The sequence below is a fragment of the Cheilinus undulatus genome, linkage group 14, assembly GCF_018320785.1.
Source record: "Cheilinus undulatus linkage group 14, ASM1832078v1, whole genome shotgun sequence".
Taxonomy (NCBI): domain Eukaryota; kingdom Metazoa; phylum Chordata; class Actinopteri; order Labriformes; family Labridae; genus Cheilinus; species Cheilinus undulatus.
Genome location: NC_054878.1, coordinates 2,107,862 through 2,132,791, shown reverse-complemented (window position 1 = coordinate 2,132,791; position 24,930 = coordinate 2,107,862). Strand labels below are relative to the sequence as shown.

At 40.7% G+C, this 24,930-nt stretch overlaps 1 protein-coding gene across 1 annotated transcript; it reads left to right on the top strand.

The window, feature by feature from the left end:
• Positions 1–2,089: 2,089 nt before the first annotated feature.
• On the top strand, positions 2,090–16,298 carry LOC121521759 (uncharacterized protein C14orf132-like). The gene is made up of 2 exons (XM_041805918.1): positions 2,090–2,116; positions 16,068–16,298. The coding sequence occupies exons 1-2, from the start codon at positions 2,090–2,092 to the stop codon at positions 16,296–16,298; spliced, it is 258 nt and encodes an 85-aa protein (XP_041661852.1).
• The last annotated feature ends 8,632 nt before the right edge of the window (positions 16,299–24,930 follow it).

Below are 24,930 nucleotides of genomic sequence, written 5' to 3'. Positions count from 1 at the left end.
TAGTTAGATGTTGGCACAGGTTTGTTAAACATTAAAGTGATCTGGTGGTAAATTTGACTGCTTTGTTAACTTTTTATCCACTTATGGGGCAACATAGAGATTTAGCCAAAATGTTCCCACCTGTAGGTCCACCTCGGGGAGACTTGATCATGTTTTTATACCATAGGGGCATCTGAGAGTGCACTTGAACCATGTTTTATTCTCACATTAGGGTACCAGCAGGGGCCATCGTCCCCCTGCCCCCCACCCTGAGCCCACCATGGCTGACGGTCTGTCGGCTAAGACAGGATCAGATCTGACATGGAGGAATCATGAAATACAACTTTTAGCCCCAGTTTGTCCTTAACAGCTCAAAGTTATGATGTTAACTCAGAGTTTGTTACGGGGTCACTGAGGGGATGAAAACAGTGTTCTGAAAATAGCGTTCTGTAAATTAAAGATTTATCCGCTCATCAAACAATCATTAATCACACTGACTGGTGTGAGTTTAACAGCAGCTGGTGTGAGAGCTGCTGCAAACACAGGGCATAATGGATTACCCCTGTATGTGTGAAATACATGCCCTCATTACAGCATGATCCCAGCATTGGTCTGTTTCAATATGCATGACAGATATGGATCATTAGAAGAAAATCCAATTACCAGCCATAACAACACTGTCTGAATGACTGAAGCTTTCCAGATTCATGTGTGTGACTATTCACACTTTAGTACCCCCCAGTGTTGTTTATTTATTATGAATGAAATTAGAGAATCTAGGATTTCACCGGCATCAGCCAGGACAGAGTCTGGATCTATCTACACTTTCTGGTTGGAACAACAGTCTGATTTGATCCCATCAGAGAAAGGGTAGAGCATTTCTAGATCAGAGACTGGTTCTAGATGGAGTCTGATGGTGGACTGGAGGATGGAACAGCTGTTTCTGCTGTCTGTTTTTCTCTGTGGAGATTCTTTTATATAAAAAAACTGTCACTATGTAAAATGTAAATATTTTTACATCCCTGATAAAAAACATCAGAAAAGATGAAGAGAGGACATTTAGGCTACATCAGTTTCTTCTTTAGGATATTTTAAAGTAATTTCATTATTGATAGTGAATCAATAGGAGTTTAATATTTATTACACAATAAAAAATATGGTTCAAAGGGCTCGAGTTTGGGGTTTTGCATCTGTGAAGGTCTGTTTGAGCTGACCCCGGTCTCCCCATCTTCATCTCTGCTGTTTATTAGAAATAAACAAATAAATAAATAGAGGACAAGATAGACTGCAGACCTAGACTGCATGGACCACTGATACTCAACATGTGGCTCTTTAGTGAGGATTTGTGGCTCTTGTATGTTTAAATTTGAAATATTATTCCCTTAGAAAACCATAAAAAAGGGAAACTTTGACCTCAGAATTATCCGTTGCAATTTGTTTCCCACACTTCTACAGTAGGCTAATACTCAACCTTTGTTTTTTGTCTCGACCTTATTTGCAATTTTTTGCCCTTTTTGCCACTTCAATCCTATTTTTTCCCTTTTTAACCAGTTTTTTCATCTTTTGTCTTGCTTTTTGCAAAATTTCTTTGCAACTTTTTGTTTTAGATGCCTCCTGCCATCACATGCCACTTCATCCCATTTCCCCCACCTTTTTGCCAGTTTTAGTCACACTCTGCTCATTCTTTCTTACCTTTTTGCCACCTTTTACCATGATTGCCACCTGTAAGTCATTTTTGTCACTCTTCACCCACTTTTTGTCCTTTTCTGCCTTTTTCACCCCTGTTCACCCATTTTTGGCCACTTTTTTTTGCATTTTCTTCACCTATTTTGCCAGCTTTAACATTTATTAGATCTTTCTCTCTCCTCATCCTCTCCCCCCTCCCTGCCAGCTCTCTACCACCCGCCTCTCTCTCCCTTTCTCTCTCTCTCTCTCTCTCTCTCTCTCTCTCACACACACACACACACACACACGGATTCCCGCGTGTTGAGGACGATGCTTCGTGTCACCTCCATCCGGAGCTTCCGTCCTCCTCAGCGGTGATAGGACGACTGTGAGGCCGTGTGAAGAGGAGCAGACGGCGGATTACTGGACCCACCAGCCCGCCACCATGGATCTGTCCTTCATGGCAGCGCAGGTAAAAATAAAATCCACCTTTTTCTCTTTTTTATCGTCAAAGATAATCCACTGAAAGCCTAAAACAGGAACCATGCGAGACTTTAAAAATACAGAGAAAAACACTGCTTTAAATTCTAACGAGGGTTAAATTATCGCTCCTTTCACTGACTGTCCAAGTTTGGACTTGTCTTCAGGCTGATCCGGATCACAGTCTCTGTCTGACTTCATTAATCTGGGAAAATTAAAGATGACACGTCTGTGATAAACATCAGTTTATCATAACTGTGTGAAAAAAACATATTTAGTGTGTTTTAATGTAAATATTCATCTATTTTAACCCTCAGAGACAGTGGAGAAAAACATCAACATCATTGAATATGATCCATGGAATTATTGTTTGTTGTTTCCTTAAAATAAAAATGATGAAACATTTTTAACTTTGTGAAAAACCGTCTTTGTTTTACTAATATGAAAAATAATCAAACATATTCCTAAAGTATAACCTCATTTCAATCATTTTTCTTACCAGATATGATAAATGACCTACCTGTGAGTTTCTGGAGTGAAGCTGTTAGACCAAGCATACCTCACTTTATCATCTTGTTAGTTTATATTCAATGCTTTATAAAACGCTTTCTTTTTTAGTAAACGTCAAAGCACGTAGAAATGATCAAACTTCTCATTATTTTGTCACTATATGTGGTATTTTACTTACAATACCATTTCCAAAAAAGTTGGGACGCTGAGTAAAATGTAAATAATAATGGATGTCAATAATGCTCAGATCTCATAAACCCATATTTGATTCACAGTAAAACAAAAACAACATATCAGATGTTAAACTGCACTGAAAAAAGTAAAACATTGGTTGAACTTTAAAAAAATGAAGTGATCAATCACACGAAACATTTTGAATTGAATCAATTAAATTTTTTTTTTCAAATTGGGTAAATGTAATTTTTTTTAAGTTCATTAAAATCATGTTTTGAGGTTTAGCAAACCTAACTATTTTAGACTGTACTAAACTAAAAATAAAAATTTACCTTAATCAACCGATATCAATATTCCACTCATCTGAACTTAAAATGTTTAAGGTCATACAACCATTTTATAAAGGTTGGAGAAATTATTATTTTTTTAGGTTGTTTCAATTAAGAAATAATAGTTGTTTTTAGGGGGTTGAGGGTGGGGGGCTTTGGCCTATCCCAGCCAATTTAGAGTCACCAATGAGAGAACCTAATGAGCATTTTTTTTGGAGTAACAATAAAAATACATTGATCCAATTTAATTTGGTGTCCAGCTGCCAGTTTAAATAAAAGAATATAGGTTCAACCATTAAGATAATTTAAAAGATTTAGATTAAATGGACAAATCAATGATTTCAGGCTTTTATAAAACAAAAAAATCACATCAATCCAACAACAGCATTGGTGTACTTTTTTCAGTGTGAGACATTTTACTATTTGATGAAAAATATAAGCTCATGAATTTGACTGCAGCAACACATCTCAAAACAGTAGGGACAGGGCCATGATGTATCTTTTAACAACAGTCGTAAATGTCTGGGAAGTGAAGGGAGCAGTTGTTGGAGTTTTGGTTGAGGAATGTTGTCCCATTCTTATCTGATGTAGGATATTAGTTGCTCAGCTACCCTGGATTTTTTTTTCCTTTTCTGATGCTCAAAATTTTTTCTATTTGTGAAAGCCCTGGACTGCAGACAGGCCAGTTCAGGACCAGGACTCCACTTCTGTGAAGCCATGCCGTTGTGCTGGATGTGGAATGTGGTTTAAGATGAGATATCCCTTCATTAGTCCCACTAGGGAAAATTCCAATTCAAGGGGGAATTCCAATAAAAGGGGAAATTCTAATACAAGGGGAAATTCCAAGAAGAGAAATTCCAATTAGAACTGTTTCCACACCGAGAGTTGAACCCGGACCACCTAGGTAAAACCAGGAATCCTAACCGCTAGACCATATGGGAGTTCAGCATCATTTTGCTGAAATAGTTGTAGCCTTCCCTGACTGAGACGTTGTCTGGATGGGAGCATGTGTTGCTCTAAAGCCTCTCTCTACTTTTCAGCATTCATAGTTCCTTTCCAGATGTTAGAGCTGTCCATGCCATAGGCACTAATGCAACCCCATACCATCAGAGATGCAGGCTTTAGAACTGAGCCAGGAGAACCAGCTGGATTCTCCCTCTCCTCTTTAGTCCTCAGGACATGGTGTCCGTGGTTTCCAAAAAGAAATTTTAAGTTTTGATTAATATGACCACAGAACAGTTTTCCATTTTAATTAAGTCCATTTTAAGTGAGCCTCAGTCCAGAGAAGATGGCTGATGGTGTCTACCATCATTTGTTGTTCGTAGGTTTGTTCTGACCCACTCTGTGATTTGTATTCCTCACATGCATCTTGGTTTGGAGAGGTTAAACGTTATCAAGCAGAGCCTGATTCAAAAATCTGCAGTCATGTAAGCACAATCTCAGCAGAAAAGAGAAAGCAGGTCTTTATCCAGGGGCTGTCTTCATTAAAAGGCTTCAAGGTCAAAGAGATGCACAGTTTGTGAAGCAATTTTCTGCAGTTTATATCCTGCAAACATTTCATCAACACACAGGGTAGATGGCAGGTTTATGAAACTTTCTAAATGAGCTGATCTACCGCTGAGGATTAAATATCTACTCACAGGATCATGAATGGTTTTTGTGTCTGTTGTAACACTTAAATGACACAGCTCTAATATAGGCTGTATGTAAATGTGGTCTGTGATTACGTTGTTTTAAATGATGACCTTGTCAGGAAATCAGAATGACCTTTGAACTATGTCCATGGTTATGTTTTTCTATCGGTTGTGTTGAAGTCTGATTTCCATTCTGGAACACATTATTCTTTCAATACAAACTCAAATCCTCCTGGTCTGGGTGTTGGACCCGCTGTGATTTGTATTCATGGCATGGCTCTGGGTTTGCTGTGCTGTAAAATAATTAAACTCAAATTAATTTAAGAATGCATCGTCTAAGTGCAATATCAGCCAAAACAGAGAAATGAAGATTTTGACCTCAAGATCGGCCTCACTCCAAAGATTCAAGGTTAAAGATGTGTCGGAGTTAATGAGGATTTTTTTCTGCTGTGTATTTCTCTGTGGACGTTTCATTAGTGTGAGCGATGATGGCAGAAAATCCTCTCGCATGAAACTGGCTAACAGGTCTCACCTTAACTGGTCTCATCCTGACAGGATATCATAAAAATAGATGTTACCAATAGAAACAGTCAGAGACTTTCATTGTCTTCACAGCAGACATGGGCGTCAGTGACAAAATCAACTTTGGTCCATAGTTTCCTCTGTCAGTGTGAGTGAGGCTGTGTGAAGCAGTGTGATGTGACTCACTGTTTTTACCTGAGATCTATTTTCTTTCTGTCACTGACATGGATGAGGATCTAGAGAGACTGACAAAGTTCTGGCAGAGTCCTACACGAAGATTTACCACATTGTCCAGCAAGCTTGAGTATAAGAGAGTCTGAGATTGTGGCGATATGGCAAGTATACGTGGTGTATTGTTGCTTGTGCCACATGAGATTTATAAAACAACTTTATCACAACCAGCAAGCATCACTTACGAGGAATTTTTAAGCCATCAACATGCATTTCTCTCTGGGCTTTCACTTATCCCACAGTCTCCTAACGCCTCTCTAACAGCAGACGGCATTCAGAAAACTCTCCTCTGTGTGTTTTTGTATCTGAAGGAGAGGGAGGTGAGCATTAGAGAGCAGACAAAGAAAAGAAAAGGAAAGAAGGAAAAACAGCACAGGATCTGTCATCTGACAGTTCAATGTCGACAAAACGCAGCAATCTGTAAAATATGCTGCAAGAATATGCAGAGATTACAGTGGCAGTGAAACAACACATCAACAAAGACATGGCACCAGTAAGTGTTGGTGAGAAGCCAGGATTTAGAAGTCTTTGATACTTAAATCTCCCTGACAGAGTCAGTAAGAGGAAAAGTGGCCCAGCAGCTGACAGATGTGACCCACTTTTCGTCAACCACGGCTCTGTGGCACAGAACAGTTCATTACATCGACACCTGAGAGTGAGAAAGTCTGTGCCTCAAACAAGCTTTTCCTACAGGAGAGCTCCTCAGGTCTAACCTGACAGTTTCACACACCCATCTGGAAAACCTTCAATACTAAGCGTTTGGGAAAGGGCAGAGGATTTGAAAAAAAACTTGGACTGCGATTGGATGAACGTTCTGTCTGTCACATCTCTACGGGCCAATCAGAGCAACAAAACACATGACGTAGCCATAAGTGAGGTGCGTGTGCGCAGCTACTCGGCCGTGGCGGGTAGCAGCGTGACTCTAACTAGCCACGATGGTGGGTTGAATTTATCAGTGTCACCACTTATGCTTCACTCTGAAAGTGCTTGTCTGTTAGTTCTTATGATTTAGACTTGTTACAGAGAGGCTGTTCGGCACATAAAAGCTCAAATTTCCCTCCAAAATAACAGAAAAGCAGCTGGTCTCTTCATCCATTCGTGCTTATTTTACGCAGCGCCAAGGTCTTTTATGCTGTATGACACACACAAACGTGACACAGACATATACAGACACACACTCACACTGACGTGTTGGTTAGACTGAAGGCTTCTGTCTGTTTAGGGAACCTGAACTTTCTCTTTCTGCGTTAAAGTGCCTCTCTGTCCATGTGTGTCAGCGCCGCTTATGTGTGTGTGCTCTCCAGCTGTGTGTCTCTGTCACTAGTGCGAGCCAGGGCGGGCGGTGTGTCTAAATATTGTTTAATTAATACTCCATCTATATTCTGTGTTTGTTGAGGGCGATCTAAATGATAAAAACCTCCGCAAAGGTGCGCATACTTTAAATGTTATTGAAACTTTTAAACGTGTGTATATTCAGGGTTAATTATAAATTTGCCAAAAATCGATAATTAATAGTTATAAAAGTGAGAGAAACTCTGAAACTTTAAATCAGTTCACTGAGGCAGTGAGAAACAGAGGCAGAAGGATAAGGGTCTGTAACTGATCACTTAGGAGTCCAAGAGAATTCAACTAAACGGTGATTTTTTTTCTTCTTATGTTATACATCCGTTGTTTAATGTTCTCCAAATGTGAGCTTCACCCCCAAATGTAAGTCATCTATTATTTGAAGAGATATTTTAATTAGTACTAGACACATGTATGAAAACATTTTCTCCATACAGTATAGAGCAGAGGACAGGAGAAGTTGTCAGAGTGAAAATGAGAGATTTTCTTGTAATCTGCTGTAGTTTTTCTAATAAACAGCCGGTTAACAGTATTTTAATTTTAGCATAAACTTGATACCCATTAAGAAAATAAAAATCTAAGCGTTTTGACTCTTAGATGACTGTCTCTAACAGTCTGACCCATATCTCAGTAGTGTGCTGTTTCATATGTACAGGGAGAGGTGCTTTATTAAGAGGAGAGCTGATATTGATCATATTGGTGAGGGAAAGTAGAGCACGTGTGCCATACCCTTTGTACCAAATTTTGCATATCGCTCAGAGTTACCAAACACAACAAGTTGTGACTAGTGGAAATACTGAGTGGCTAGTAAGTTTGCAGAACCACTAGTCACCATGGCTGGTGAGCAAAAAAGTTAATGTCAAGCTCTGCTTATTACTATACGAATATACCTCATTTACCTACACTAGGTAAATGAGGCCCGACCAGTACATCTGCTGATTTCTCACAAACACAAAAAACAGAGTAAGGATTTAGAGTGTGCTGCAGTCAATGTCATGATCACAGTTGTATGACCAGTGTTTAGGACCCTCCTGGGGTTGCCAACTGTCCCATATTGGCTGGGACGTCCTGCATTCTAAGCTAAATTTGTTTGTCCAGAGCAGAACCCCCCTTTTTCTCGTATATATCATTTCTTCTCTATTCTCACTACATGACACAGTACTGATCCTAGATCAGATCATCTGACACAGCCAGTAGGGCCTCACGCCCATCCAGTGACACCAGTCACATCCTGTCCAATCACAGCTCTCTCGTGCACATCGGCAATACCTACAGCAGGGGTGTCCAAACTTTTTCCGCTCAGGGCCACAAACAGAAAATGTGAAGGATGGTTGGGCCACTTTCATATGTCTCTCCCTTATTATAGCAAAGTTAGTCAATCCAGTCCAATTTGGTAACAATTTTAGGTCTTGAAAAGATGCATGCCAATGAACTGCCATGTCAAAATGTTTGTTTACAGGATTAGCACAGAGTGTAATTCATACCATCTTCACAAACTATAATTTTTTGTGTTTTCTTATAGTTTTGTGTTACCCCCAAGGGTAACAAAAATATCCACTGCTGTCAACAAGACAACACGGATAGAATATACAGTCAAGCACGAGATTCATGTTCTAATGTGGGACATTTTTCATTTATGTTTTTATAGTTTGCTGGGGGCCACTTTAAAGGGGACAAGGGCTGCATTTGGTCATCGCTGACCTACATCACAGTGTTGATTTCATCGACTAAAACTATGACTAAAACTATTCGTCGACAGCCTTTTTTTCCATGACAAAAATTCAACTAAAACTGACAAAAATAGATCTTTGATGACTAAAACTGACAAAACTAAGTTTAGTTTTGTTCAAGATGACTAAAACTAGACTAAAATGTAATGTAGTTTTTGTCAGACATTCAGAATCCGTGATATTTCTCCACTGTGGGTAAATCTGTCAAAAAACAATGTATCTGCATCTATTCTACCTCTCAGCTGTAGAAAGCAGGGACCCCAGGTTTGGCAGAGTGCAGAGAACACACTACCATGATTAAGGCAAGAAAATAAACGCTTGGACTGAAAGTAAAGACTAAAATGTGAGGACTTTCATTGACTAAAACTAGACTAAAATGTTTTGAGTTTTTGTCAACTTAAAAGACTAAAACTAAAAAGGACAGAAATGACTAAAATGTGACTAAAACTAAAATGCATTTCATTTAAAGACTGAAACTAAGACTGAAATTAAAAATAGCTTCCAACATTAACACTGCTAACACATCAGAAGCACCAAACCCTGCTGAAATAAGTTTGGTTGATGCATGGTTTTGTTTGGTGCACAAATGTGGATAAAGGATTAGATAAACCTGAAGGTTTTCACACCTTCAACAAGAAATGTTAAGCACACGTGGGTAAAGCTGGTCGGACTGAGTGAAAGCTGTCTGCCATCGTAGGTTTGATGGTCCAGAGGTGAGCATGACTGAGCATTGCATACCTCTACACAGACAAGAGGGCCAAGCTAGCAGAAGGTCAAAATGTTAGCCATGTTTTTATGTGACAACAGCGAGACCAGAAAGTGGCAGAATTTCAGTGGTCAAGCATCATTTATGTAGGCATACCTCGCCTGATGTCAGAGCCAATGAGATTCATCTTCCATTTGGCTATTGTCATAGATTTTCTCCTGGCTGTGCAAAAGGACAGAGAACAGCTCAAGAGCAGCAGGAAAAATGTAAACACTGTTCTGTGTTTTTATTCACATTTCACTCTGTCCTAGATTTTTTTTTGGAGTTTGGGGTTTGAAAGATTTTTGTGACCCATGCCAACCTCTGCCTATAAATCTGAGATCTTAAACTGATTTTGAAGGGACTTTGTAGAAGAGCTTTTTTAGTAATCCCGCTCTCCACGGTCCTGCAGCTGTAGAAGGCTGGTATGCTTGTCACTATTCACGGTTTTTGGCACCTCTCCAGCAGTCCCATCCTACCTGAACAGGAACAAACCTGTTTGAGAGAAATTAGAAGCAGAAGCCATTCTCTCCACACTGAGCATTAGCAGGAAACAGAGGCAACACTTCTGGAGGACTGTCAGTGCTGGCTGTCCTTTAGCTCTGGCTGTTGGACAGAAGTTTGTGGAAGGATTTTCTGTCGTTTGCCCTCAGTTCTTCTCCAGCCAAGACAAAGTGAGCTCTAATCTCCAGAAGAATCACTCAGTGGAACCAGTGCTCTGTCATTACTTCAGACAGGAGATGAAAGCTGTCATATTCCTCTGAATTTCATGGCTTGTTACGCTCATGATTATAGCCAGGATTTCCTTTGTAGCGTAATGTTTTAATCTGCCTTATCTTAGTTTTTGATGCTTCCCATACTTTGATGCTGCATACACTTTATTTTTGTGTTAAATCACTATCAATGTTCAGCAGTTCTCTAAAGCACCAGCTTTCATTTCACAGCCCCTCATCAGAGACACTGGATTCTTCATTTTTTCATAATTTCTTCCTCCCTTTCTTTTTCAAAGCTATATATTTTGGGCTTTATGCCTTTATTGATCGAGGAGTACAGTGAAAGTCAGTAAGAGGGATGAGAGATTTTGGGAGAGACAAGCAAGAAAGAAGCCACAGGCTGGACATGAACCAGAACCACCTGTATTCATACCACCTGTGTACATTTGAGCCAGTATTGTTTTTTTTGGCCTACTTCTACTTACAGGCTGCTAAATTATATAGAACAACTGTGTCTGTCTGCAGCGATGTGTAGCCTAGCTTCTTTTCCTCGGCCTGCCCTTTCACCACTGACCTTCTGTGGCTTGCCCTCTTTGAATAAACTTTAATACAGCACTCTTACCCGCAGTTTCCACATAGGATGACTGCGCTGCACACAGAAGCACCGTGGATTTGGTCCGACCGAAGGCCAGCAACCTCGCCCACTGGAATCAGTCTAGAGTGCAGCGCCTCGGCGCGCAGCCCTGATCAGCAGAAAGAGATCACAGGAGAACTGCGAGTTCACACAGCAGTAATATGTCAACAGCAGACTGTTTTACCTTTTGAGGTTAATTTATCATCCTTTCCAGTATAAGTCTATGACATTATTGCTTCCATCATTGGGTGAGCATATTAGAAAGTTAAAAGGTTAATGTTAGCTTAAAGGATCTGTGGTTTTATGTAAAATTCTTCAGCTAAATATCCCCAAAAGTTAACTCTTCCTCGTCGATTGTGCCGTTGTAGCTCTGTGACCCACTGACCTCTCGGTGACCCTTTGCTCTCACATCAGGATGAGATGTAATGTTAATATAGTGATGATTTACGATCGGGAGTCCGTGCATTGTGTTGTATTTTGAAAGAACTGGGTATTGTACACTTGTAACTTCCTCTTCTGGAGCTTTCTGATTGACAGGTATTGTCAGGTTTGGCGGCTGCCTGCGCTGAAAATAGACCTGCAGCGTATCTCAAACGAAGCGGAGCGAAGTGTTGGTCCAGGCAGGCGCCACTGCCAGTCTTGAGAGCTGGCCATGGAAATGCTCTGATAGACTAGACAGGGAGCGATTTGCTCCACGGTACAATTCGCTGGCGATTCGCAGCGCGTTCGCTGTATGTGGAAATTGGAGGTTAGACAAGCCTGCCCTATCTTGCTGACCTTCTGTGGCTCACCACTTTGAGAACAGCCTGCCCTCTCAGTAATTAATGAAAAATAATATGCCTTCAAAAACATTTGTAATATCATCTGTAAATAAATCATAGAATTAAACGGCACATCATGGTGTGTTATTTAGTTTTCTTAGAGAAATAAAGGAAAAGTATGAAACTGAAACTGAAAAAAATTGACTGATCTTTTTACAAAACCACGGCGTTTCCTGCCAAAGCTTTATTGTGACTGCGGCGCGCTGGGCTCAAGTAGAAGACAACAAAAATGATGTTATTGTTGGTAACAATGAGAGGCTGCTCAGTAAACTGGGTTTACAGTATCAGAACAAAAAAACATGATCAGCCTGATCTCAGAGAGCAACCAGCAGCTGCAGACTCTAACAGAATCATTTCCTCGTGTTTGAGCGCCGCGGGCGACAGACAGAGGAGCAAATAAACCACACAGAGCACTTAAACCCCCGCGACCGTCATATAGCACCAGCCTTATTTGTTGCCCATAGCAACATGATCATGTTCATCCTGTGTGATGGTCTTAGCTCTGCCCACATGTTTCAGATCATCAGGAGAGAGACAAAGACGTTCAAACACAGCAGATGTTCTTAATGTTTCTGTGTGAAGAGCTGGTTCAGGCAATTTATGCTTCCACACCATCAACAGTCACACCGAAGAGCACTTTCTGACCCAAAGATTATAACCAGTGTTGGGCAAGTTCCTGAAAAATAGTCACTAGTTACAGTTACTAGTTACTGCTTGCAAAAGTAACTAAGTTAGTAACTGAGTTACTGCTTTGTAAAAGTAACTAGTTACTTTGAAAAGTAACTCAGGCGTTACCTTTTTTAAGTTCAGTCCTCTTTATTGTACACATCACATTCACGTGTGTTGTTGTGGCAGTGTAGGAGTAAATACCTCTATCTTCATATAACGTAGCCATTATCATTATGTTGGAATGTGGTGAAACTTTTGACAGTGTTAAAGCATTTATACACTGTTTAAGAAGTCTCAAATAGATATAGGCTACTCTACTGACAGTGTAAAGATTAAATCCTGGCTGCTCTGTAAATATCTTTCTACATGGCGCTCCTATCCCTCGCCTTATCTTTTTCTCTCGTTATTTCTCTGTTGGCAGCGGACTGCATGTCTTTATCAGTCTGTCTAGTGCTGCCTTGGTGACACACTCTGCAGCTGATGGTGAATTAAATCCAGTCTTGGGTTGTTTACATGGGGTGGCTCCTCCCTGCTTGCTCTGCCCAGCTAACGTGAGCTGTACCTGGGTTAGCGTGGTTTTAGCACCCGGCTCTTTGGAAACTAGTTCGGCTGAAGTGCGTTATTTAACTTGGCATTTTGTGAAGTTAAAATTACTGTTCTTGGAGGTGGAAAGTTTACTTCCCTGTTCTTTTTTCATCCTTTATCCCAAGGAGGGAAAAGTAATTCTGGTGTTTCCAAGACAAAGAGGTCACGCTCGAGTGCTCAGCCATGGCGTGTGTGTGCGCTTCAGAGCCTGTGTCTGTCTGTGTGTATGTCCGCAGAGGCTGTTCTCTCTCATACGATGCAGACATGCTTACCGCTCCGTCACATCGTCTGCCGAACCGGATGTTTACTAACCTCACCGAGTTGTCGGCTGTAAAAGTAACGAGTTACATGTGATCTAAATTCCCAGTAACGGTAACGGCGTTATTCACTTTAAAAAGAAGCATGATACACTTCTAGTTACCATAAAAAATAATGGAGGTACTGTAACACCAATGTGTTACTCCCAACACTGATTCGATTTTGGACGTCCTAGGTCAAAGGTCAAGGTCTAAGGACCCCATGCTCATCCCTTTCTTGTAAACACTTAAGCCAGGTGTACCATGTGTGAATTTCCTCTGATTCAGCCACAAATTTGGAGCCTTACAACTCACTACAGGATACGATGGCTGACTAGGACCTGACCAGGACCTGACCAGGACCTGACCAGGACCGGACCAGCTGCCCCCGACTGGTCAGATGGATTTCTGACATGTTTGATATTTCGGTCATGCGGAACCACGAGCAGAATCCTCAGCGTTGGGGGATTTGTTCCTTTTTAAACTGTCAGACAGCCTCTTAAACTAACTCGACTTCTCTTGTTCAGTGTGAGCACTCTGTCGTCTGACCATCAGACTGTACAGTGTGACTACATAATTAGACATAAATAAACAGTATGAGCTGATATTCCACCATAACTGTCTTTGAGCTAGCTTGAAATCTCACAGTGAACGCCGGGCTTTAGACACAGAATCTCAGGACATCAGGTCTGGCCACTGTTTTAGGGCCGTTAGATCAAAATTCAGTCAGAAGTCTGAAATTGAACTCACCAATCTAAGAATTTATAGATAGTTGTACTCCAGTAAATATTTCTTTTGTCAGAATGCAGATGTTTTTTCAGACTGCTTTTTTTAATAATAGAAAAATAATAATAATAGAAAAAACCTTGGATAGCAAACAAAAAAGAGAAAAATCACTAATAATAACAAAAATAGACAAACAGTAACCCTAATCCTCCTGGGTGAGCCTGTGTTGGTGCTAGAGCTGAGATGAATAATGAAGACTGACTGACCTTAAGGTTTAAATGTGTGGCAGTGACCTGTGTGTGTTCATGAATCATAATGGCTCTTATTGATACTCATTTAATGCTGCTGATGAAGGAAACGCACTCCTGAATAATAAAGTGGTTTTAGTCTATAAGGTGAAGAGAAACAAACAGAGCTGAGGCTGGTTTTACAAATGGGGAAGGGATTATCTCAACCAGACTCATTTTATTGTTTTCTTATTTAATGAATACAGTTAAAATGCTTTATTGACAAAGACTGCACTGAAAAATAGTGAAAGTAAAAGTAGGTTTATACTGTAAAGAGTTTACTTCCTATTTTGTTATATGGTGTTTAAAATGCATAAAAACAGAAAATTCATGCACACACCTCTCAGTCAACAACAGAGCCCTGAAACTTCGACTCATCTTCTCCCAGAGACTTAACTTTGACTTTAAACAGAACATAAATGATTCAGCTATTTACTGGATTCACTTTTTTTAAAATATGTTTTCATTAGTTCATTTTAAAGTTTGATGATGATTTTTGGCTCTCAGACTTTTACCGTGTGTGTGCTTTCTGACACTAGGCCCTACATTGCGGCCCAAAATCTTTTGATAGTCTCCAGATTTCATGATTCCTTTCACACAGTCAAGGCACCCAGTGCCAGAGGCAGCAAAACAACCCCCTGAGTCTGCTGGACAGCCTGAATTTGACTGGAAGTTGACTGAGGATGTTTATCCACCATTCCAACTATCCTGTGTTGCATTCTTTTGTCAGCTTTTCTCTTCCACATCCAGGGAGATTACCCACAGTTCCTTGGGCTATAAACCTCTTGATTATATTACACACAGTGGACAAAGGAATCTCAGGATCTCTGGAGATGGTCTTGTAACCTTGAGATTGTTCATATTTTTCCACCGTAGTGCTTCTCAAGTCCTCAGACAATTCTGGGCTCTTCTTTCTCTTCTCCATGCTTGGTGTGACACACACAGACACACAACACAAAGGTTGAGTCGACTTTTAGACATTCTGACTGGCTTCAGGTGTGATTTCTAGATTTCCAGCACCTGTTACTGCCACAGGTGAGTTTAAATGAGCATCACATGCTGGAAATAAAATGATTTACCCACAGTTTTAAAAGGGGGACAATCATTTTTGAGTTTTGTGTAAAATTATGTCAGTGTTGGCTTTTTTCTTCTGTTTTTTTGCGTCGTTCCAATGCACATAAAAGAACTAAACATGTGTATACCAAAAACATTTGTAATTACAACAATCTCTGGGAGAAATGGTGTATTTTCTGTAAAAATTCCAGGGGTGCCAATACTTTCATCCATGACTGTATCAGGACTTTGAATGAATGAACCGAGCTAACCAGCTACCTGAACACTCAAGACCATTCAATATTTGATTCAGCACAAAAACAGAGAAATAAGCGCAGGTACAAGACTGTGTTTATATTTCTTTACAAAGACGAAGGAAGTAGGTATCCTCAAATCCACTGTGATTCATTGATTCTTTATTAAGAGGGTTTCTCAAGCTCTCGAGTCATGTGAAGCTTTTCTCTTCACTAATCTCTGATGCAGTGTTTACATTTGAAATGATAGCGCTGTTATAAATCCTGTCAGTATATTCTGTCCTCATCAACTGTCTGCTGTCTTCGTTTGAGGGCAAGGGACATTTTTATGGTTACAGGAGACCCACCAATCAGAGATGTCGCTGTGACACTCTAGGATTGTGGGTAATGTAGAGATCACTAATAAACTTTCTTAAAAATCGGTTGATATTGTATATTTTTGTCATCTACAGGAGCACATAAATCGTTTCACACCCAGGTAGCTAGATCTTACTTGGACATTCCTGTTTATGATTTATAATTTTCAAATCTGCTATGGAGAAAATGAATGGGAATTTTACTTCCAGAACCATCCTGACCTTTAGACATTTAGCACACTATCAGAGGAAATCTAAAAACAAGGAGGCAGTTCTGTTGAATAACCAAATACAGTTTGATTTAAAGCCCTTTGTTCTTGGTGCCCACAGATCCCCATGATGACCGGTGTCTTCATGGACTCATCTCACCACGATGACTACAGCACCGACCACTCCTTGTTCAACTCATCTGCCAGTGTCCACGCCGCCTCCATGGCAGCTCACAGCCAGCCTGAGGAACCCCAGCCCATGTCCAGAGACGCCATCTGGCTCTGGATCGCCATCACTGCCACCATCGGGAACATAGTGGTGGTAGGCGTCGTGTACGCCTTCACATTCTGAGGCTCTGAGGCGAACGCTTCAACCAACGTGGGCTGAACAGCACCGGGCTGTTTTAACGGCGTCGCTGCTGAATGGATGACTCATCAAATGGAGTTTCCTCACATCAGTGAAATCACCCTGCAGTCATCAAGCCTCTCCAGTCATAATGAACTTCTGCCAGGGAAGGGGAGAGTGGAAACTTTGTATTGAATCTATCTCAGAGGAAATAGTGGAGCTAACTGCAGACATAATGTACAGACATGTCTTTCTCCTTCTGTGATGATGTTTCAAGCTATGTTTGCTTCCCATAATGCTCTCTGGTAAATGTTAACGTGTATAGCTTATTGCAGGAACAGGGTAACAGTGAACCTAGGCTTGTTTTACGCTCACAGTCGAGGAACACCGAAACCAAAACCAGCAGTCTGGAGGTTTCTTCAAACCAGGGAGACCGTATCGCTGTCATCCATCAATGCTGTTTAAAATAATGACTCCTTTTCTTTTGGACTGAGTTATTTGAATCATCTGACAATAGTCTGATCAAGACATACAACCCCAATTCCAAAAAAGTTTGGATGTCATGTAAAATGTAAATAAAAGCAGAATGCTGATTGATTTTCAATACTTATAAACCAATATTTGATTCACAACAGAACATAAACAACATATCAGATGTTGAAACTGAGACAGTTTACCAGTTCAGGACTATATGAGCTCATTTTAAAATTTGATGGCAGCAACACAATTCATAAAGGGGACCATGCAACAAAAGGCTGGAAAAGTAAGTGATACTGATGGAAAGAAGTGGGAGGAGGATTTAACTACTTATTAGGGTTAACTTTTAACAGGTCAGTCACATGATGGGTATAAAAGGAGCATTTAAGAGAGGCAGAGTATCTCAGAAGTAAAGATGGGCAGAGGGTCACCAATCTGACACTAAAAATTGTGTAAATGTTTAGAAAAATGTTCCTCAACATAAAATAGTGAAGACTTTGAATCTCCCGCCATCTACAGTCCATGACTTCATCAAAAGATTCAGAGAATCTGGAGAAATCTCTGTGATCAACAGACAAGGCTGAAGGCGCCCTCATATGTGAACAGGATCCAGAAACACCGCCGTCTTCTCTGCATCAAAGCTCATTTAACACGGACTGAGGAAACATGGAAAACTGTTCTGTGGTCAGAGGAAACTACAGATGCCGTGGACTAAAGAGGAGAGGGAGCATCCACCTTGTTCTCCTGGCCTTGTTCTAAAGCCTGCATCTCTGATGGTATGGGGTTGCATACGTGCCTACGGCGTGGGCAGCTCTGACATCTGGAGAGGAACTATCAATGCTGAAAAGTAGAGAGAGGCTTTAGAGCAACATTTGCTCCCATCCAGACAACATCTCTGTCAGGGAAGGTCTTGACTATTTCAATAAGACAATGCTAAACCACATACCACAGAATGAGCTGATATTTGTCATGAAACAGTAAAATGTCTCCAATTTAGGACCGAGCATGCCTGAGGTCCAGATCCTGATCTGTCTGTTTACTTGTCAAAACATTAAAATGAAAACACTCTGGATCTTTCTCTCTGTGTTTGCTCTGCAGATAAACTGTTTCTCCTGCTGAAGAAGCTGTAATGAGCTTTGGGTTTAAAGTTGCCTGTTGCCATAGCAACGCATCTCCCCCACTCTCACACCCATTTTCCCACAGCAGCACACCTGCTTTATGTCTCATCACCACATCACACTCACAGCTAACGACAACAGAAGACACAGAGGGATCCAGAGAGGAATCCTGAGAGACGAGCTCTAAAAGAACGGGGAGAAAGCTCAGGACCTGAGGAGGTTTGAGAGGAATGGATGCTAAATCAGAGGAGACACAGTCTATGAGCTTCATACACAGAAATAACGGGCACTTTTATAACCAAAGATCAGCAACTCCTTATAATCACTGCCTTTTTTTAAAACACAGGAGAAAAAGCTACAAAAAGAAAATTAAACCAGGGGTGTCCAAACTTTCACTGAGGCCACACAGAGAAAAATACTGGGATGGCAGGGCCACTCTGATAAATCTCACCTTCAGTCTAATAATGTTGGTAAAACTGATCCAATGTGGCTAAAGATATTCTGGAGAAAAAACACAGTCTAGATCCCAGTTTTGTATTTGTCTAAAAGACAGACAGTTTTTAAGGGGGGGGGGGCTGGTGTCCACATGCTGCCCTACTTTGTAATGTTATGATGTCATTTAGTAGGTGCTTTTATCCAAAGGGATTTACATCTGGGATGTTAAGGACATTGCTCAAGGGCCCACACTTAACACTTGTGCTCCGACTGGGATTTGAACCCCCAATCCCCCTTTCCACAATCACCAATGTAAACCACTGAGCTACCCAGTAACCATAGACATTTTAACTGACTTTCTATCTATCTATCTATCTATCTATCTATCCATCCATCTATCCATCCATCCATCTATCCATCTATCCATCTATCTATCTATCTATCTATCTATCTATCTATCTATCCATCCATCCATCCATCCATCTATCTATCTATCTATCTATCTATCTATCTATCTATCTATCTATCCATCCATCTATCCATCCATCTATCCATCCATCCATCTATCTATCCATCTATCTATCTATCTATCTATCTATCTATCTATCTATCTATCTATCTATCTATCTATCTATCTATCTATCTATCTATCTATCTATCTATCTATCTATCTATCTATCCATCCATCTATCCATCCATCTATCCATCTATCTATCTATCTATCTATCTATCTATCTATCTATCTATCTATCTAGCCATCCATCTATCCATCCATCTATCCATCTATCTATCTATCTATCTATCTATCTATCTATCTATCTATCTATCTATCTATCTATCTATCTATCCATCCATCTATCCATCCATCTATCCATCTATCTATCTATCTATCTATCTATCTATCTATCTATCTATCTATCTATCTATCTATCTATCTATCTATCTATCTATCTATCTATCTATCTATCTATCTATCTATCCATCTATCCATCCATCTATCCATCTATCTATCTATCTATCTATCTATCTATCTATCTATCTATCCATCCATCTATCCATCCATCTATCCATCTATCTATCTATCTATCTATCTATCTATCTATCTATCTATCTATCTATCCATCCATCTATCCATCTATCTATCTATCCATCCATCTATCCATCCATCTATCCATCTATCTATCTATCTATCTATCTATCTATCTATCTATCTATCTATCTATCCATCCATCTATCCATCTATCTATCTATCTATCTATCTATCTATCTATCTATCTATCCATCCATCCATCTATCCATCCATCCATCTATCCATCTATCCATCCATCTATCCATCCATCCATCCATCTATCTATCTATCTATCTATCTATCTATCTATCTATCTATCTAAAAATCAGTTGATATCGTAAGGGCCTGTTTTTCCAGGTTCCACCTGGTCTAAAAACACATTTTAATATTACGACAGGAGACATGGCCTCATGTTGGTCTTTGTGAGGGTTTCCCTCTCACCTTTCTTACAGTTACTATCAAAGGGCCATCATCATAAGGGAAGGTGTTGGTATATCTGTGCTCTAATAATGACAGAGGGCTGAAGAATGCTGAATGATTTTCATTACTCATCTGTTTAGGTTTGAAGGAGGATACCAGTCATACATGGAGAAGGTCTCATCTCACATTGTTTATATCACAAAGATTAAGAAAAAGACATTTTCAGGTTTTTTTCACCAAAAACACACGTAGAAAACAAGACTGCTAAGACTGTTGTGGTTTGTCCCTGGTCAATTCTCTGCCACGGAGCAGTGACTTTAACAGAGCCTCTAACGTGTCCATGTGTCTCCATCCATCACTGAAACTAGCTGTCCCTCTACAGCGATGACTATCTAGCTATGATTCATGTGAGCAGCGAGGATGTTTCCAGACAGTCTGATAGCTTTGATAAATATCTCTCCTGCAGAGCAGACAGCAGAGCAGACAGCAGACAGTCCATTAGGTGTGATGCTGAGCAGAGAGGATGATAAAAGTGTGCCTGTGTTTCCTGATGCAGCGTGGTTGAGCAGCAGCCTGGAGGTCACAGAGAGAGTTAATACGATCAGTGTTCACTCTGTCCTCTCACAGGAACATGTCACCCAGCTCATCCTGACTCACATTATCTTTATTTTGTTGTGATGAGATCAGACGGTGATGAATTGGTCTTTCACTAGAAGAGAACTACAGCTACCCTCTGGTGGTCGTACAGTAAGACTCCATGAGGTTTACAACAGACGGTTATAGGAAGTGTGAACCCAGGTAGCCAGGGCAGCAATGAAAAGCTGTAAAATGCATTTTCCTTTAAAAATAAAGCAAGGCTTAAAATTCATTAAATGTTTTAAAAGTATAAAGGTCAGGTCAGGTACGGGAGCAACCCACTCTGGCTTTTGTTGGCCATGCTCCAGGCCCATGCCCCATCTCTCCAGGTACCCTCCCAGCCAGCCCCCCCCCATGACACACATGGTGGCCCCCAGCATCTGGACCAACCCACCACTTTCTGGTAGGCAGTGTGAGGTGAGCTAGATCAGACACAGAAAGTGTGCCAAGTGCCCATAAAAGCACAGCTGCCAGTCCCGTATCATGCAGCTGACCCCTCCCATCCTCACTTTCATGAGCATGTCTGCATTAGACACACGCTCTAACAACGATACCCAAAAATACTCCATAGAGAAACTGTCACAATGGAGTCTGATAATGTCTCTGGCCATCAGTCAACATCCAGGCTTCACGACAATGTAGTGAGACCGTAAGAGCCAAAAGATTCTGACTGTCATCTGCACGCTCAGATACCGGAAACGCCACGCCATCTTGCTCAGTAAACCCATCGCATCATGCGTGACTCCAAGTCTGCAGTTGATCTCAGCCTTGCAGTCAGCGATAGCTGATGCTGCTGGTAGGTGAACTACTCTGCAACTTCCACTCCCTCACCATACACATGCACAGATTCAATGGCAGCATCCAAGGCGTCTTCAAATGCCTGGAGCTTTGACTCAGGAGACGTTCATCCCCAACACTACAGCCTCCTCACTCAGCAAGTTAAGGCACCTCACCTTTGAGTATAAAAACAGTTTAAAAAGTTAGGACATCACAAAGCCACCAAACATATTTCTCTTTGATGAAACAGTTTTACAGTGAGTTAAAGTCCTTGGAAACCTGTTTATTAGAATAAATACCTTTGATGATGTAGGGAAGAACATCACCCCCTGCTGGCATAACTTGGAAAAGAGAATTAGAGTGCAGCTGAATAGTTTCTCTTTGACGGGAGCACAGACCAGTGAGCAGCATGTGACCGAGTGCCTGAGAGAGTGCCTTAATGAATGAAATAGAGACTTTAAAAATTTTAAATGAGTGATGAAAGCCAGAGATAGGTGCAGACCACGCTGTGGTTCTGGAAAAAAGGAACAATTGGAATTCAATGCCATCATGAATTTTTTTTTAAATCAGCACGAGCAATATGCACATTGATTTCCCAATAGTAAGCAACTAGCCTAAACCTGTGCTGCTAATATTTAGCATTTTAGTGACTTTGGCTTGGATTTAGAGTAACAAAAGAATCAGAAAGAGCTAAAAATGTGACCTGAGCATAAATACCTGGTTTCTATTGTATTTTGTTTTGGTTTAAAGTAGCCTAAGAGTGCTAAGAGAGTGGTTGGCTAACAAAGCTAGCAGGTTATATTTCATGGTGCTCTGTAGTGATTTGTAATCTTTAAAGGTTTGTATGAGGACCCAGGAGCAGAGCCTGAGACATAGAAGCAGTTTTAACAGGTTTATTAAGGGACACACAGGAGTGAGGGAGGGGGGAATCCAGGTCCGGGGAGTGATAGCGATCTGCAGGGAGACGTGAGGCTGGAGGAGGGGGGTGAGCGAGTGAATCCTGGTGCTTGAGTTCGATGCGAGAGTTGGGCAGTGTGGCAGAGGCTGGTCGAAGCACTGAGGGCTCGTGGAGGCACTGGAAGAGGTGAAGAAAATGGCGAATTAGTCACAGCACAAAAAATCTTTAAATCAATTTTCAAGATCAATCGTAAAGTCTCGTAAAGTGGCTCGAGATGGCCTAGATACCACTGAGAGCGGGAATCATCTGGCGTCGGCTTCTTCTCCGAGTGGAGCTTAAGAGATGGTGCGGTGATTGCGGTGATGACGTGCAGGTGTGGCGATGTGAAGGTGCCAGTGCCCATCAGTGCAGGTGTGCCCAACCTCTGTGAAGAGAACCAAAGAAAATTCGCGGCAGGAGGTGACTCACAGGAACTTTTTTTCAAAATAATATGAAAAATGTGCAATCACCACAGTGTTCATTAATACTTGTAGTTGTTTATTTCCATTAAAGTGTGCTAAAACTGGATATTGTTTATTATTATGAAACTTAAAAACAGTCATTAGCAGTTAAAATGAACAGTTGAGTGACTTTTTTGCACATTCTGTACAGGCAGTTTTTCTCTAAGAGCTTTTCGGATTAACTGTATTACCATCTAACCCTACTAAAGGGACAGAGGCACAAAGGCACATGAACATTTGTCCTGCCTCTTTAATATCATGATAATGTCTACCGTCTTCAAATGTCTGCACCATCGTAGCGTCACAGAGAAATTTCACAGCACATAGAAACACAAGAAGCTTTGCTAGCTCAGTCTTGTTATAATGGAGATACCTGCTGAGAATTAATTTTCCATGGACACATTTAGTCCTACAGCCTTGACTTTCTCATGTATTATCTCTAAACTTCAGCCAGTCAACGCTTCTGTCTTCTCCATCAGCTGTGCAGTTAAGCTGATAGAGGAAGACAGAAGTGTTACCGGGAAGAAGTTTCTGTGTGAAAAATATAAAAAGATTGATTTAATAATTCACAAAATTAGTTTAATGAATTTATCACTCAAAACTGACATTTACAGCCTCTCAAAACAAGATTTATGTTCCCCTTTTTGACGTTTATCTACACGTCCAGCTGTCTGCTGCTTGACAAGCTCTATCAGAGGCCACTCCATCAGGCGGCTCACTCCGGACTGCTGCTGGACCATGTTGGTGACTTTTCTGCACATTCTGCCAGCATGTTCTGAAACTGAAACATTATGAATCTTTGGTCTCAGTGGTTCTAAAACAGAGAAACTCATCCATGGTTGGAGAAGGCACAACAGCTTTGACCTACAAAATTTAAAAAAAAAAAAAAAAATGTTTTCTGCACAGATTTGAGAGGGACCTGGACTCAGCGGAGGACCTCCACTTCACACCGGAAGTCGGAAAACCGCCGCCATATCTCGTCTCCTGATACTGGAAGTCACTTGAACTGAACGTCCTCTTCGTTGTTTTCTCTGTGTGTCACCGCCATGTTAAGTTTGTCACATAAGGAATTAGAAGTAGATGAAAAAGAACCGTGCAAGATTTCTGACTAAAAAGCTCAAACGATCAGATTAATATGTATATATAAAAATTTAAATACAAAATGAAAATATCTTTACATATATAGCTAAATTAAATATAAAATTATCTTATTTTAAATCATGGAGTAGATCTTTTCATTTAACTGAGAAAATCCAAGAAAGTAGATTCTGCTTTTATGTTTCACTGTCAGTTATTATTTCAACATGGATCATTTATTATAAATGATTCATTAAAATTCATATAATCTCGTCGTTTGAGCTTTTTATTCTGAAAACTTGCACAGTCCTCGTTCACTGTATGGAATGACGTAGCGACTTACTTCTGGCAACATGGTGGCGACATCAGCATCTGGCCAGCCAGCCAATTTCCTGTTGAATATTATGTCTGCGCTTAGTGATACATGAATTTGGATCATAAATCAACTAAATAAATCAGAATTCATTACCTCCGCCAAGGAGCCATTTGATGAAATTTTCAGGAAATGTCAGAAATGGCATAAGGAAGAAGTGATTAGATTTTGGGACTGATCCGGATCACTTTCTGGATCCAGGAATTTTTTGAAGGATTTTGTACTATTGGGAGATAGGGCTAATGGCTGAGGTCTGCGCTGTTACCACTTTACACCAGGAGATGGCAGACATGAGTAACATTTTCAAAGTTCTGGACTTTATAGAGTTTGAAAGACACACACCCGGTTGAGGAGACGAGTGGGAGCATAGCAGAGAGAAAGACAGCGAATTGTAGCGAGAATACTCGCAATGCTGGGAGGAATAGAGGAATATTCACCCTCTGCCATGACTTCCAGTCATCCGGTGAGACCGTGGGTGCTTCTGTCATGACAGTCCACACGTAGCGAAGCCAATGCTTTACCTCACCGTGTCTCCACCCCACCGGGGAGGGAGTAATCGGCAAATTGGATTTTGGGAGTCATCCAGATCACCATCTTAATCCAGGAATATTTTTAAAGGATTCTTCACTATTGGGAGATAGGGCTGATGGTGGAGGTCTGCGCTCTCTGAGTGCTTCTCTAGTTAAAATTAATGTAACGTTATCGCTTTGCTTATTAACCTGAAAACTACTGAAAATCTACTTGTTTTTCCTTACTTGGTGGACTTATCTCTATTAACATGGCGGCGACACATGGAGAAAACAATGAATCAGTTCAACTTTGACTTCCGGTATTAGAAAACGAGATATGGCGGTGATT

Bases quoted from the DNA above. Each gene is read 5' to 3' on its own strand.
- LOC121521759 (XM_041805918.1), top strand. From the start codon at position 2,090: ATGGATCTGTCCTTCATGGCAGCGCAG. The intron at 2,117-16,067 runs GTAAAAATAAAA...TGGTGCCCACAG, and splicing joins TGTCCTTCATGGCAGCGCAG to ATCCCCATGATGACCGGTGT.